The sequence below is a fragment of the Apus apus genome, chromosome 13, assembly GCF_020740795.1.
Source record: "Apus apus isolate bApuApu2 chromosome 13, bApuApu2.pri.cur, whole genome shotgun sequence".
In the NCBI taxonomy this organism is placed as follows: Eukaryota; Metazoa; Chordata; class Aves; order Apodiformes; family Apodidae; genus Apus; species Apus apus.
In genome coordinates this window covers 14,737,880-14,752,684 of record NC_067294.1, presented here as the reverse complement: position 1 = coordinate 14,752,684, position 14,805 = coordinate 14,737,880, and the positions used below count along the sequence as shown (strand labels likewise).

Genomic DNA, 14,805 nt, shown 5'->3' with positions numbered 1-14,805 from the left:
GTGTGTGTAGGTACTGCCTGCATAGCCACCTGCAGTGTTTAAATTTCTATCTTGGGTGCTCACACTAGAAGAAATGTTGAGAACACAGTGACCCTAGAGGAGCATGGAGTGGGAGCAGAGCCTTGCAAGGTGTAGTATGGGACACAGAATGGCACAGAGGCAGTTTGTTGTTAACCTCATCTCCTAATTCTCTGTTTTTCTTTTAGTGTGGAAACAGTGAACGATGGGCAGTTTCATAGTGTGGAACTCGTGATGCTGAATCAAACTCTGAACCTGGTGGTGGACAAGGGGACTCCCAAGAGCCTAGGAAAACTCCAGAAACAGCCTTCTGCCAGCCTCAACACACCCCTCTACATTGGAGGTACAGGGAGTTGCCCTGGACTTTGAGACTTTAACAAGTCTTCTCAGAAGCAAATCATCTTCCATCCTATGGAGAGGACTTTCCAGGGAGGGAAAACCAGAGGGAAATGTTTCCCATCTGCTAGAGGCTGCTTCCCTGAACAGAGAGTCTGGGAACCACACCACTGCTTTTCTGCTGTCACAACTCTGTGATTCTGCACCCCACAGCACACCAGCACCCCAGCCCACGGCCAGCACAAGCTCACTTGGTCAGACCAGGGAAGTTAACCTCAGCACAGGCAGTTTCTGTGTCATGCAGCCATGGCAAGAGCCATCAGTTTGTCATTTCTAAAGCTTTCAGAACTGGCTGGCAGCAAGATATTGTGGTTGAAGAATACAATGGAAATATCACAGACAGTCACAGCAAAAAAGCAAATCAATAGTCAGTAGGTTTAAATATACCATAAATGAGCTGAATTTCTGCTGGAAATGTTATAGGGGTCTAAACATTTTTTTTTTTTTGGGGGGGGGGGGGGGGGGGGGGAAAGATTAAAATCTCCAAGCCATATTAACACACAAGCTAGCTAAGAAGTTCTTGGCTAATAGTTTTCTCATTGGAAACTGAACCCAGAGCTTCAATATTAGAAATATATTAAATAAGTTTTTTCCCATTCTGTACTGAGTTTTGGGGGAAGGAGTGGCCAAGTGGAGTTGGGAACAGATGCTCAGAATAATGAGTATCCCACTGATTAGGTGTCTGGATATGAGAGACAGAATGAAGGCTGTGTTCTGCCCAATTGATTTGTTTTTGCCAGAACCACCCCCCGCAGCCCCCAGCTTTATTCTGGACTGAATGTTGAAATCTCCTTTCAGCAACACAGGGTTCTGGAATTTTTAGTCAGCCTATTCTAAATACAAAAGTCAGCAGAACAATAAAAGACTCAGAATGTCTTCAGGCTTTGTTTAACCAGATCATTGAAGCCAACAGCAGAAACTCTTACCAACATCACTTTTTGCTGTTCAGGCCTTTTGTAAACAATTCCCTTTAATAACACCTTTCTAAAAGAACTCTGAATATTGCTCTTATCAATCAGAAGACTGGCTAATCTTGCTTTGTACAGAGCTGAGCTTTCAAAATTGGCTCCTATTAAGAAGGTCACAGGCTAGTAAAGAGTATTATGCATCAAAAATAACCTGCTGGTGAGGCCATCATGATTTCTCCCTCTAGCACAGCATAAAAAATACCAACCCCACAGCAACTTATACACAGGTAACTTGGGAGGTAATCATGTGGAAAAGTTGTGTTAATGGATGAGCATTGTGGATCAATACTAATTCTCAAAAGGTACCTACAAAAATGCATTCACAGGACAAATTTGGGACCTGAAATGAAGGATTATTGGATACCAGAAGCCATGGGCTCAGTGGCAATTTTTTTTTTTATTGCCCATTAAAATTCTTCTCATTTCTTTCTAAACCTTCACTGCTCTGCATGTGCCTCCTCTCTGCGTGTAGCACTCCATGGATGCTCCATCCATTTCCATGGATGCCAGCTGCCCTTCCACTTTAGACTGTTGAGTGAAAGTCATTGACTAAATTACCCCAGAGCAATTGTTCTAACCTACACTAAGCTTTAAGACAGACCTGAGCTTTCATGTGCCCACAATTTTGTCCACTTCTCCAAGTACATCACCTGGTCTAGCAACTTCCCTCCTAAAGCAGGGTTAAACAAAGATGATGTTTTGGTTTAAAGACCATCTTTAACAGTGGGGTTACAAATCCAGAGGCCTTGTGTGGTTGGAAATTGAAGGACCTGCCTGTGCAGATGCAGCCATACAGCCCAACTAGAGGTCAGGGAGCAGGGCAGAACACAACATCCAAAAGAATCTGCTGGCCCTCTGGGCAGGTGAGATCTTCCAAGTGTTCGAAGAACATGGAGGATCTTCCCACAAAGATTTGTCTCAGCCTCCTGAAGCACTGCCCTGCCTCTGGAGCTCCCTGCACTCCTTTCAATGGGGTGCACTTTTACCACTCCCTGTCTTAACACAGTCATCTAGTAATGCCAGACTTCCTTGCTGTATCCCAGAAGTGGCAGCTACCTGCTGGCAAGTAAAGACATTCTTAAACCTTTCAGAAGGATAATTGCTATTAAACTAGACAGAAGGAGCATTATCTAAGGACAAGAACACATGGCCATCGACCAAAAAAAAAAACCCTGGGCTTTTTTGTTTGTTGTTTGTGGGGGGTTTTCTTTGTCATGTAATTCTTATGTAAGCTTGGGCAAGTGATTTTATTTTTGTTTCTTTCCACTTCCAGAATGAGGACAATGAGACTGTGCTACCTCACAAAGGTCCTATGCAAATTAATTCTTTAAAGATTGCAAGGGGCTGTGACAAAAGAAATGTTAGCAATTACAATGTATGTGCTATCATTGTAACTGTGAGTAAACCTTCCCTTTCTGTTTTTATCTGAAGGGATCCCGACCTCTACTGGATTATCTTCCATGCGCCAGGGTGCAGATAAGACACCAAGTGGTTTCCATGGGTGTATTCATGATGTCCGCATCAACAACGAGCTGCAGGATTTCAAGGATTTACCACAGCAGTCACTGGGAGTTCTCCCTGGCTGCAAATCCTGTAACATCTGCAAGCACGGTATTTGCCGGTCCCTAGAGAAAACAAGTGTGATTTGTGAATGTCACCCAGGCTGGACAGGCCCCCTGTGTGACCAGGAGATTGGAGACCCATGTCTTAACCACAAGTAAGCTTGCATGAACGCTGACAGGAGGGTGGAGGCTTTACAGCTAATGTGTGTTTCACATTTAATCTTGTAAACCTGCATCTGGCTACTTACGGAGGTGCTGGGTTCACACATTAAATCATTGACAGTTGTGAGCCAGCATCCATGGCAACTCAATTTCCACTTCTGGTTCTAATGTTGCTCACTCTCCAAATGAGCTCTTCCTCCTGGAGAGTGAGCAAGGTGTTAATAGTATAGGTCATACTTTCAGCTGTGAGTCTAAATCTGTTAATGGGCATGGGTTACCTCTGAGGTGGTGAGTGCCTGCACGTACCCAGAGCAGAGCTCCCTGTGAGCAGGAGGTGCAGGGTTCAGGGAAATGCTCACACTGGCATTGGACCCAGCATTCAGACTAACTCCCTGAAGACCACTATGCACTCCAAAGTGAACAGTTTTACATTTCCCAGATAGCTGATGTAAAGATGACCTTCTGAAACACCCCTTTAAAGTGCAAGTTTAAAGGACAGCATGAAGTTGCATGCCAAGGGAGCAGGAGTGCAAAGCAGTCACAGCTCAGAGGCTCAATAAGCAATGTCTCCATCAGAAATGCTGGATGAGTAGCTTACTTATGGCATGGACACACAGGAACAGCCCAGACCTGCAGTCTGCACAGCTTAGTGCTGTTTCACAAGCTGATATAAGTACTTTTGTTTAAGAAGCTCCTTTGGTTGCACTATCTGTGGAAAGGGCTTTTCACAAGCACATGTTTTTTGACAAGTAAATTGACACAGTGAATAGTCACTCTCTTAAGGGCAGGAATACAGCTTGGCAGAGGTACCATTTCAAACTTGCTTCTTGGTCTAACTCTGCAAAGTACTGAGCCCTGACAGGTGTTGAGAAGCACCTGACAGTTTACAGACCACAGGTATGAAGACCCAAGTGAAGAAACAGAGGCTCAAATGTTTCCTGGAATTTCTATGATATTATTTGTGCTTTTAGTTCCAAGTTTAAAAATGAAATGTTCAACATAAGTAGGGGGCAATTTTAAAGTACTAGAAAGAAAATAAAAATAAGATAAAGACATGAGTTTATGCCACGTAGGCCCTGGTATAGCAAAGGTTTATAAGCCCTGAGGAGTTTTTCCTTGGCTGGACAATGTTGCATTCTTCCCTGACCTCATTCCATTCCAAGTCTGTCCCCATCCCAGAAGTGGGAATGGTGTCAAAGAACCTGCTAACCATTAACCCCCCTCCATGTGGTATTCCTCAGAAATACCAAAGCTCACTGCAAACCACGTGAGCCAGGGAACCCTTCAACTACAACTGCCCAAGTGTAAGTCTGTGCATAGCTTTTCCACATGCGCCTTCATTTATCACACCGTTTTTCATCACCTGATATTATTTGTAGAGCAATTCTGCTAAGGAAGCCTGGGCATGCAGCTTGATTGTTGGCACTTGGTTGTGCTTGCTGCTGCTGCACACGTGAGCTCTCTTGGGTGGATGCCAAGCACTGGGCCATGCTCATGGAGGGGCCTCATGTTCAAAGAAATCACTAAGGATTGCAAGTTCTAAATGTATTCTCTGAACATTGTCCAGCACTCACTGAAAACCCAGTTTCTTCAGACTGTTTGACACTGAGCTGCTGCTTTTGAATTACTATCCTGGAACTAAAAAGGCAGAAATGCCAAACCCAAACATCCCTGGGAAAAGGATCTCTCAGGTCTGACACAGGCCAGCTCTAAATGCTTCTCTTTCTCCAGGTGTCTGCATGGTAAGTGCGTGGCGGCCAACGTTGCTTACACCTGCAAGTGCACGGAGGGCTACACAGGCACATACTGTGACAAGAAGAACAATTCCTCAAGTCCCTGCAGGCTTTTGAAATGCAACCACGGGCAGTGTAAGGTCTCGGAGCACGGGGAAGCCTCCTGCGAGTGCGATCCCAACTACAGCGGGGAGCAGTGCGACAGAGGTAGGCGCGGCACCTCCTGCTGGCTGCCTTCCTGCGGGCACCTGGAGCTGTAGCTCTCTTCCACGGGGTTGTATTTGGGGGTAAACAGTAGAAGATAAAGCTAGGTCAGCCTCTGAGCAGAGGAGAAAAGAGCCACACCACAGCTAGCTAGCTGCTCACCAAGCAGATGGAAAGGGTGACATCTGTAACAAAGGGTTTTATTCTAGAGATCATAAATCATCGAGGTTTGCTCTTCCCAGGGTTCTGGTCAGATAAAGATGTTGTTGTGGGGTTTACCCTCAGCAAACAGTGAGGGAAGGAGGTCTTACCCAGGGCTTTGCAGATGTCATGAGCTGGAGCTGGGAGGCAGGAGGCACTGCTTGTCTACAGTGGCAATAGTCTCAGCTTCCTCCCTCTGAGGCAGCTGGGTGAGTTTCCTGGGAAATCCCATAGATCATGCTGGACTTTGCTGGGGTCCAGCTCTTCTGCCCTGACCTGAAAAGGCTCACTGACACTCAGTGAGTTCTGTCTTCATCCCTTCTGCCTTTTTTGTTCCTGTACTGAAGGAAAGAGCTGGCTTGTATTATTTTTATTTAGGTTGTGCCTTTCCAGCAAATGAACCACAGTCTTTCCAAATTACACCTGTACAGCCTCACCAAAATATATCTGGCTGCTGCAGAGTGACTGCAGATCAGCACAGGCACCTGCAGGTATCCTGGATTGCTAATGTCAAGTAGAGCAGGCTGACCTTTGATCTGGAGAAGCAGACACAGCAAAACCAATTCATATTTTGCAGGAGTGTTGCAGGGTTCAGCACTCAGCATTCATGAAGGCACTTCCAGAACAGCTGATCAAAGCCAGCAGGCCGGCTTGGCTCCAGCCTGCAGCCGGATATTACACATTTGTGTAACACCAGCTCTGCTTTGATGGCAGGTACAGAGAAGAAAGCAGTGAAGGTCCTGCTCGTGCCACCTCTCTGGAATACCATTACACCCGCAGGGCTGTCTGCTGGTGCCTGGGGAACAGCTAGCAAAACAGTGACATCTTTTTTGTTGTTGTGTTTTTTTCTTCTTTCCATCTCTGTTGTCTGCCCAGAGAATCTCTGCCAAGGAGAGATCATTCGAGAAGTCGTCCGCAAGCAGCAGGGCTACACCTCCTGTGCCACTGCCTCCAAGGTGCCCCGCCTGGAATGCCGCGGGAGCTGCGGCAGCGGGCAGTGCTGCGTCCCCCTGCGGAGCAAGAGGCGGAAATACTTCTTCCAGTGTGTGGATGGCTCCACCTTCACGGAAGAACTGGAGAGACACGTGGAATGCGGCTGCTCGAAATGCTTATAAAGCCATTCTCCAGTCTCCTGCCACTTTAATCGCTATCAAAACGGGACCTATTTACTTTCAGAGTGAAGAAGAAGAAAAGAATTATTAAGTATATTGTAAAATAAACGAAAAATAGAACTTATTTTTATTATGGAAAGTGACTATTTTCATCTTTTATTATATAAAGTATCGCACCACTTTGGGTATATGTATCATATAGTGAGTTATTTTTACCATGAAACTTTTTTAACAGTTGTAAGAAAAAAAAAATCAAAAGTTAAAAGTTAAAAAAACAACAAAATAATAAATATATATATATATAAAGAAAACATAGCCTAACAGGAGAAATGAGGGGGTGACTTCCTACGTATGCACAACGAACAAATGCAAAGGTGTTCCAAGGACCTGCCACCGAGCTGATCCGTGCTGAAGACATCTCCGAGGCTCTGGGGGGGGGTCTCCTCCCAGAGCAGACCCCCGAGACTTTACAGCACCTGCCCAGCCCCCTGGGAAGGCCTCCCCTTGGTCCCTGCCCTGCCAGGCTCTGCCACACCAGCCTGCTCCTGTGCCATGGCTCCGCTTGCTGCTCCTGAACTGGTTCCCTATAGCACGTAGGCACTGCTGCAGCTTGAGGCTAACAACGTTAGTTGACCATTGTAATACTAGGATGCTTTTTTTTTTTTTTTTTCTGTGTATATTGTATTTATCTGTGTTCACAGTATATTCTTCAGCAACTGTATCTATAGAGCACAGGCAGCTTTATCCAAAAGAAGGGGACGAAGGGAAAGGAAGTGGGGAAATATATGTTGCTTTGGGAAATTTGGGGGGAAAAAGTGAAATAAGTGCTAAGTAATGCCTAATAAATGACATAGTACTTTTGTGTAAATTCCTCAGCTATGTTATTTCCCAAGTTTGTGCCTTCTTGCTCCCAGCCTTGAGCCTTTTTTTGTATATGAAATATAAGGAATGCACTGCTACATATTTTGTCACACCTTGACACTTTAACTTGCAGAGGTTTTAAAGAGCAGGAAAATCTTGCCAGGGTCAGAGTGTACCTGCAATGGAATGGCTTTTAATCCTGCTGTCCCTTGAGCCCAGGGTGTGAGCTGGGCTGTAGCTGCCTGTTCATCCACACTCTGGCACAGAGCAGTTGGCTATTTTTCCACAGCTTTTTAAAGAAGCAAAAGTTGCACTATACCCATGTGAAGGTGTTCGGCCAACATCTGCCCACCTCAGCAGCCCTCTCTTCTCTGCACAAGGGAGATGTCACAGCTCCATCCCATCCTGCTCTGGCACTTGGGGCAGAAGGATCAATCCAGCCAAAGCCCTTCCCTCTGCACCGCTGCGTGTCCTGCACTCGTGCCTCCCAAAGGACTCCTGTCAGCTTCAGCTGTGTTTGGAGCAAATGCTGAATAGGAAATAGAAGTCAATGCAGGGATAACTTCTCACTGTGAATGTGAGGCAAAAATGGACTCTGGGAGTCAGTTTCATTTTTGAAGGGTTTTTGGCAGGGCTAGCTTTCAAGGTCACTAAGTACATGCAAAGAATACCATGGATACCTTCAAGTTTCTCTTACTCTGTTTCAAACATCCCATCAACTGTTCCATTATCAGTGTAATTTCTCTTTTTCCCTAATATAGCAAGTATTATGATCCTTTCTTCAATTCTCTTTCTCTAAGAGAGGTAAATTCAGAGATGATTCCTAGCAGCCATAAGCTGCTTTTGGGAACACTCACTGGTCTCACCCAAGTATTTCAGATCAGGGGCTTCAGCAAAGATGAGCAGGAAAGTTGAAATGGGGCTTTTGCTTGACTGGGCCTTTGGAAAGATGCACAGGATGCAACCCTGCAGCAACAAAGATAAATGTTTATTTCCCTCTAAAGAAAAGTGACCATCTATCATGCTCTAACATGCTTTGCTTCCTTCTGCTAAATCAATCTCTCCTTAACTGCAGCAGGTTGTTCATATTTCTTTGTTACTACCAGAGCAACTTGAAGAGAAGGGACATAACCAGTATAAGAGCCGTCTCACAACATAAATATCAGTATGTGGAGCCTGCAATCAGTGAAACATGAAACAATCACTACTTAATGTGCCAAACTCTGAATGAAACAGTACAGCTCAAGAGCCAGGGAAAACCAATAATGGTTGCAAGTACTATGGGCTGCTTTTTATTTTTAATAAAACATCAGAAGCTCATAGCAGCTGGAGTATGTGGTGTACAACAGAAATCACCCAAACCCACAAGCTACAGGCTTTAAAAATTCATGCAAGTAACTGCAGACACTTGTGTCAATGTGTGCCTGGCACACCACTGCCATTGATGTTTGTTCCTGCTTAAAACACACTGCTCTCTGAAGAAGCAGGTGCTATGATGCCAAGCAGGGGAAAGCCAGGCCGAGCAGTGGCTTAGAAGCCCTTCACCAGCCCTCCTCTGCTGCACCATTTGTAGCCACTGAACTGCCAAGGTCTGCAGAAACCTGGGCCCTCCTGAACACCACCCAAATCGTGTTCACTTTGTCCCTTGAGCAGCAATCTGTGTGAGAAAGAAGGTGACAGTGACTCATGGCCTGCAGCTGCTGACAGAGCATGGCCTTGACTGGCCAGGCAAGAGCCACCAACACCACTCTGGGATTTATTTAAGTGAGGCCATGCAGCAAAGTGACCAGCAACAACTCAGCAAGGCTGGCTCTGTTCCTGGCCCTTTTCTGTCATGGCACTTCAGTTTTAAGCATTGGGATAAAGAATTAAAAATATCTGTTGTAACCAAATAATGCAATTTTTATATGCTTTTAGGCAGCACTTGCCATTGGATAGTGATGCTTTATGTCAGTGATTCTCTGACTTGCTGTAGAATTGTTTTATGTTAAGAAGAAAATAAAAAGCATTCAGATGTGCCAAAAATGTGAGGTTAACTAAAGTGTAATTAGCTCTGAAAGTTCCTCTGTAACCTGCCTCATGTTACAACAGATTTCAAGAACCGCGGGTACGATGCAGTAGTTTTTACCTCTATAAAGTTTTAATATAAAGTGAAGAAAGATGCTTACCCTTAAAAAATGGCAATGCAGACTGGTGTGAACTGATGTATTTTATTAATAGATTCTCATTGTGATGCAAGTTTAAATAAATTGTTGGGTTATGGAAGATTGTAACATACCTTGTGATGAGGCTTATTTCTATGTGTGTTTGAGGTGTTGAGTCTGACCTTTTGGACTACATGGGGTGGCTCAGGGAAAGTGATGAGAGAACTACAGAGGTTCCTCTTGAATAAATCTAGCCAGAGAGTGGCTGTAGTTACATGTACTGTGACCAGCATCCATATTTTTATGGAACCCCAACCTAATATTTTAGGAGTCTTAGATGCACAGATGAATTCAGCCACATAGTTTTTGAGCCTGGGCATTTTCTTCAGTGAAACACTTCATTTGCTGCTGCTTTTTTGGGTTTTGTTTTTGTTTTTAACTGTTAGAGAAAGGTCTGCACCAAAACTACACTCATGAGCTAATGGTAGAATAAGTGAAGAAATATTGGGAACTGGGGTCAGAGGTCTGGATGTCACACAGCCAAGAGTGGATGACAGGAATCTTGTGATGTCTTGACACACGTATATTCCAGATTTGCTGCCTCACCTCTGTATCAGATTCGATTAGTGACCCAGATGTAAAAAACCTCCTCCAGCCCTTGCTTTCCAGTCTCAGCACAGAAGAAAACAAAGCTCACACCTAGTCCTCACCCTCCCCTCACCCCTGCTCCTCTGTAATGCTCGCATATTGCTAATTACGCTTCAAACTATTGCCTTTAGAGTTGCCTTTGCCATTCCGTGAAAAACTGGTGACAGCACTCAGCCAATAAAAACACTCAACCTTAATGAGCATCATTAAGCCTGAACTATGAAGGTTAATTATATAATTGTAGCAGATGGTAGCATTTTCACCTAAAGCAAACCCAGCTGATCCCACTAAAAAAGCTAGCGGGAACTGTTCATAAATTTCTAGGCACTGGCTGAAGTGGCTAGTTTGCACAAGTTGCTTGTGGCTTTGCAGCAGGTGGTTCCCTCAGCGAGCATTTCAGCAACTGCAGCCCAAGGACAAAATGCTCTTTGTGCACCTGCTGGTGATGCTCTAGGTACTGCTTTTTAGCCATTGGTCTGAGGCAAAACATGCTGAGAAACTCTAAGGTGTTCCTTTAGCGTTGGTTTTGGTTTTTTTTTTTGGTCAGCAGGGACTAGTTAGATGGTGTTGCTGCTTTTCAGGGTGTTTGGCTGCAGGCTTTGCGTTGTTCTCTGCGGGTCCTGTCACTGCTGTTCCCTGCAACCTCTTGTACGAGTTACCTCCCAGTTGCTACTTCAGCTTACACAGAACAGCCTGTCGGCTCAGTGGGTGGGCAGGCAGGGTTGGCTTCATTTTGCCAAGACCAAGGTGCTCTCGAGTAATCAGTCCCTTCAGCTCAAGGCCCGCTGAGATGCTGGGCTGGGTCGGACAAGCCCGGTGCTGTTCCGTGGGAGCCGAGCCGGGACGCTCCCAGCCCGCCCGGCGCTGCGCGGGAGCCGCCAGCAGGTGGCGCCGCAGAGCGCGGCCCGGCCCGCGGGGGCTGGGAGAGACTGGGCTTAACAGGCAGACTAGACCCTCTCAGCTGGAAGGGCCTACAGTGATCACCTATTCCAACTGCCTGAGCAATTCGGGGCTGACCAAAAGTTAAAGCGTGCTATTCCGGGCGTTTTCCAAACGCTTCTCGCACACTGAGGGGCTTGGGGTATTGACCGTCTCTCCAGGAAGCCTGGTCAGGGCTTGGCCACCCCCTCGGGTGGCTTGAAACTCATGGGAAATCAGTCCCGTCGCATTTTTGGTGGTCTGATCGCCCAGCTAATCTTCCACCAGCAGCACTTCACCAGGCAGCTCCTCTGCACAGGACAGGTGAATCTGGAGCCGGTGCCACTCCGGGCTGATGGCCACGTGCTGCTTTCCCTGCCTTGGCACCTTTCTGCTGTCCCACCACCTTGTCTCCGGTGCTGAGACCCAGATCCTGCACTAGCTCAGCAGATGAACTTCTGCAGAGACAGGAAAAAGTCAGAAATTAGGCAGAGATGTCCCCAGCCTGGCAAAGGGGCAATAGGCTTTGGCCTGGTGCAGGGCTATTCCCCAGCCTCATCCTTGGAAATCATTTCATCCAACACACAAAAATATGGCAGAAAAAATATCACGAGGCAGACAACAAACAGGAAATTTTCACTCGAGGAAACGGAAGTTGTGTGATGTGAGAAGCAACTGAAGCCACGGCCTTCCCTGGAGAAGGGCTGTTCATGCCAGACAAACCCCTCAGCCCTGCCTTCAACACTTGGCACCTGGAGCACAGACACAGGAATCAAACCCCGACAGGTGACTTACGTGGGGACTTTGGGGCACATGAGATACTCTTGTGCTTTCACCTAGCATGTGCTCAGAGCATGCACAACAGGCAGTCACTATAGAGGAGCCTCAGCCTCCTTAATTATAAACCAGAAACTCCCTTAATTATACACCAGCATATTTTGCATCTCTTAAACTGCCCTGTTTTCTTCTGGGTAAATGTCATTGAATTGTTGAGGTGCTGGTTGGTTTTTTTAAAAAATATTAATTTATTTATTTTTTAAACTATGTAGTGATATGGTTTAAGGCACTGAGATCCAGACAGATCAAGCTGGTCATACCGATAAATGAATGAAATGTTAATATAACAAGAAAAAAACTTGTCTCACCCCAGAACATCTTCATAAGTGATACTCATGTTAAAAAAAGTCCTTCCTGTGTACCATTCCTAGAGAATACTCTCATCTAGGTTTGTTCCACATGGACACTGCATAGTACTTTAGAATAGTTGTTAACAACTATCACCTGAAGTTGGTTATATAAATATATATATATACACATTTATATTTACATAGCAAATCATACATTCACCTTCAGATATATTTATTCTTACTTATGAGCTATTCAAAGCAGCATGGTGGCTGACATACAAATAACTGCAACCTAATATTGCTTGTAGCCTGTAAATCAACTTGATCCACAAATTAAGGAACATTCTGAGCCAGCATTTGAGCTAAACCTCTACTCTGAGACAGACTGAAGACAGCCAGGAGTTGAGCTTGGCTTGTCTCTTCATGCATTCTGTCTTAGCTGATGGTGTTCAGCTAAAGCAATTCACTTGCATGTGAAGCAGGGCTTAAACTGGAATTTCAGATTTGCTGATTTTGTTTTAAATTGGATAGCCCTTGGTTCATTAAGTAACACACAGCTCTTTATTTCCATTTTTTTCATCAGAAGATGAATTAAGATTTCCCAGGTAAATAGCTTAAAGTGGGCAACCAGTGCATTCAAGTTCAGAACTTGGTCCTAAGAAACCCACGCACAAGATAGTGATTTTTGCTCCTGACTGAAGTCAGGGGCTAGGAAACCAATCACCAGATCTGCATTGCTGGAAAGGGAGAATTATAATTTCCTCAGGGAAAGGCTGGGTCAGGAAGTGTTCTGCCTGTTTCAAGAGAGCAGGAATTGGACAGCTGTCAGGCTGTAGAGTAGGTTTTCCCTATTTTTCTGGGTTGTATGTGTGTGTTTATTACTGGAACTTTTATTTACTTTCCTTCAGAGTTAGACTTGTGTTGGAAACATAGAGTGTAGGCATTGGAAAAAAATGTCTCAGGACTAAGGTAGTGAAGAACCTCACTGCAGATCTGTTTCTCTTTACCCCAGCAGAGATGCCTCCCCAACAGCAGATAGCTCGTTTTACACAAAACATCCCACCCTGCATAGTCTGGTGACAGGCAGGAAATTAAAGACACTATCTCATGACCACAGAGTGTATTTATATGAACAGGCACAAGTTACTTTCCAGGTAGCAGCTAAATTCTTGTTTTCCCTAGTATGTATGTAAATGCTTGTGTTTAAAATGTCAAAGGCAAACTACACTGCAGTGAAAAACCGCAAAACTACACCAGAAAATTTCCTCCCTTTAAGAATAACACAAGGGAATTTCCACAATGAAATGCAGCTTACAGGAAGAGAGAAGTTCTGTGGCCTTGTTAATAGACTCTTAACTTCCTTTAACGGGCAAGAAGTAAACTCTAAGAGGACTTCAGAGTAGGTTTTCCAAACACAGGTGTTTCAGAAAGCAAACGTGATAAATGGGAGATGGCATCCACGTGAGACTTTTGGCTTTTTAAAATGTAGGATTCCGGGTGAAAATGAAGACGAAATCCTTTTATGGCAGTTTTTAGAGCGAGACCCGACAAAATAGCAGTGCTCGAAGGAGACGCAGAGCCCCAGAATGAGACACCCGGGCCCTCTGGTCGTGCAAAGCTCAGCCAGGCCTACTCAGCATGACCTGAGGGCAGGTCTAGGTCTGAAATCTGTCCCTGTAGTAGGGCCGTAAGTGAACACCGTCCCCTTGTGGAATTTGACATCCAAAATTCTTTCCTGAAGGGAGGGAGTGATCGGGACTAAGCAAAGGTCGCTCGGCCTGGGGTAAAAGGTGTTTTGGCACGTGTGTTTAGGGCAAGCGGGGGGGATGAAGGATGAAGAGAGGGTGATTCCTGGTTCTACACAGCAGGTTCATGAATAAACCTCATCAAGCAGGTGAGGATTTAGCCTTTCCTCTGTTTGTGAAAGGTGGCTTCAACAGAGACTTTTGCCAGAGCAAAACTCCAGGCACGTCAGGAAACTTCAGCTTCCAGGACAAAGCTGATGCCTAAACCCGTCTCCTGATCCATAGCTTTTAGATCCACCCTGTCTCACAGGAATTGATCTGGAATTACTTGGTCTCAAAGGAAGCGGGGGATAAGGGCTGTCTGCTCCTGGTTCCCGCCACAAACCCGGAGAGCTGTGAGGAGATCTCGCCAGGTCCATCCCTGCCCTGCCCTTACTCAGCTGCTGGCAGCAAGGAGACTCTCCACAGCCCTCCTGACGGGGCATCGAATGCCAGCCTACCCTTGCATTGCGTGAGGAAAAAGCTTCCCGATGGCTGCAGTTATTTGCGTAGTTGTCACTGCCCGGGCACCAGCAGATTGAGCCATTTCCTCAGCTCTTTCTGGTAACTCTGTGAGCGCTTCCAGCCACACAGGCGGAGGGAAAACGAAAAACAAACTTGAGCTTCCTTCTTTACGTACTGAAAAGCCTTCAATGTGACACTTTTCCCTCAGGAACCACGCGGGGGGGGGACAAGGGGCAGCCCCGGCCGGTCCGACCCCGGCTCCCCAGGGGCCGCCCCAGCACTGACAGAGCCCCGCGCGCGGCGGAGGCGCCTCCTGATTGGCGGAGAGCCCGTGGGGTGAGCGGCGGGCGGGAAGCGCCGCGGTGCACGCCGGGAGTTGTAGGCAGAGCGCGGCGGAGCGGGCAGGGCCGGACTACAACTCCCGGCGTGCCCCGCGCCGTGCCGGGGGCGGGGGGGCAGCGCTGCGGCAGCGGCGGGCGCGAGGCGCTGCCTCGTTCCCATT

At 46.2% G+C, this 14,805-nt stretch overlaps 1 protein-coding gene across 3 annotated transcripts in view; it reads left to right on the top strand.

The window, feature by feature from the left end:
- SLIT3 (slit guidance ligand 3) overlaps window positions 1-9,490 on the top strand; it is a 481,507-nt gene extending 472,017 nt beyond the window's left edge. For all 3 annotated transcript variants that reach the window (XM_051631304.1, XM_051631303.1, XM_051631305.1), the window contains 4 exons: window positions 207-361; window positions 2,814-3,099; window positions 4,838-5,046; window positions 6,121-9,490. In XM_051631304.1, coding sequence (XP_051487264.1) covers window positions 207-361; window positions 2,814-3,099; window positions 4,838-5,046; window positions 6,121-6,359 — 889 coding nt within the window. In that variant the 3' untranslated portion in view covers window positions 6,360-9,490. The remainder of the gene's footprint in view (window positions 1-206; window positions 362-2,813; window positions 3,100-4,837; window positions 5,047-6,120) is intronic.
- The last annotated feature ends 5,315 nt before the right edge of the window (window positions 9,491-14,805 follow it).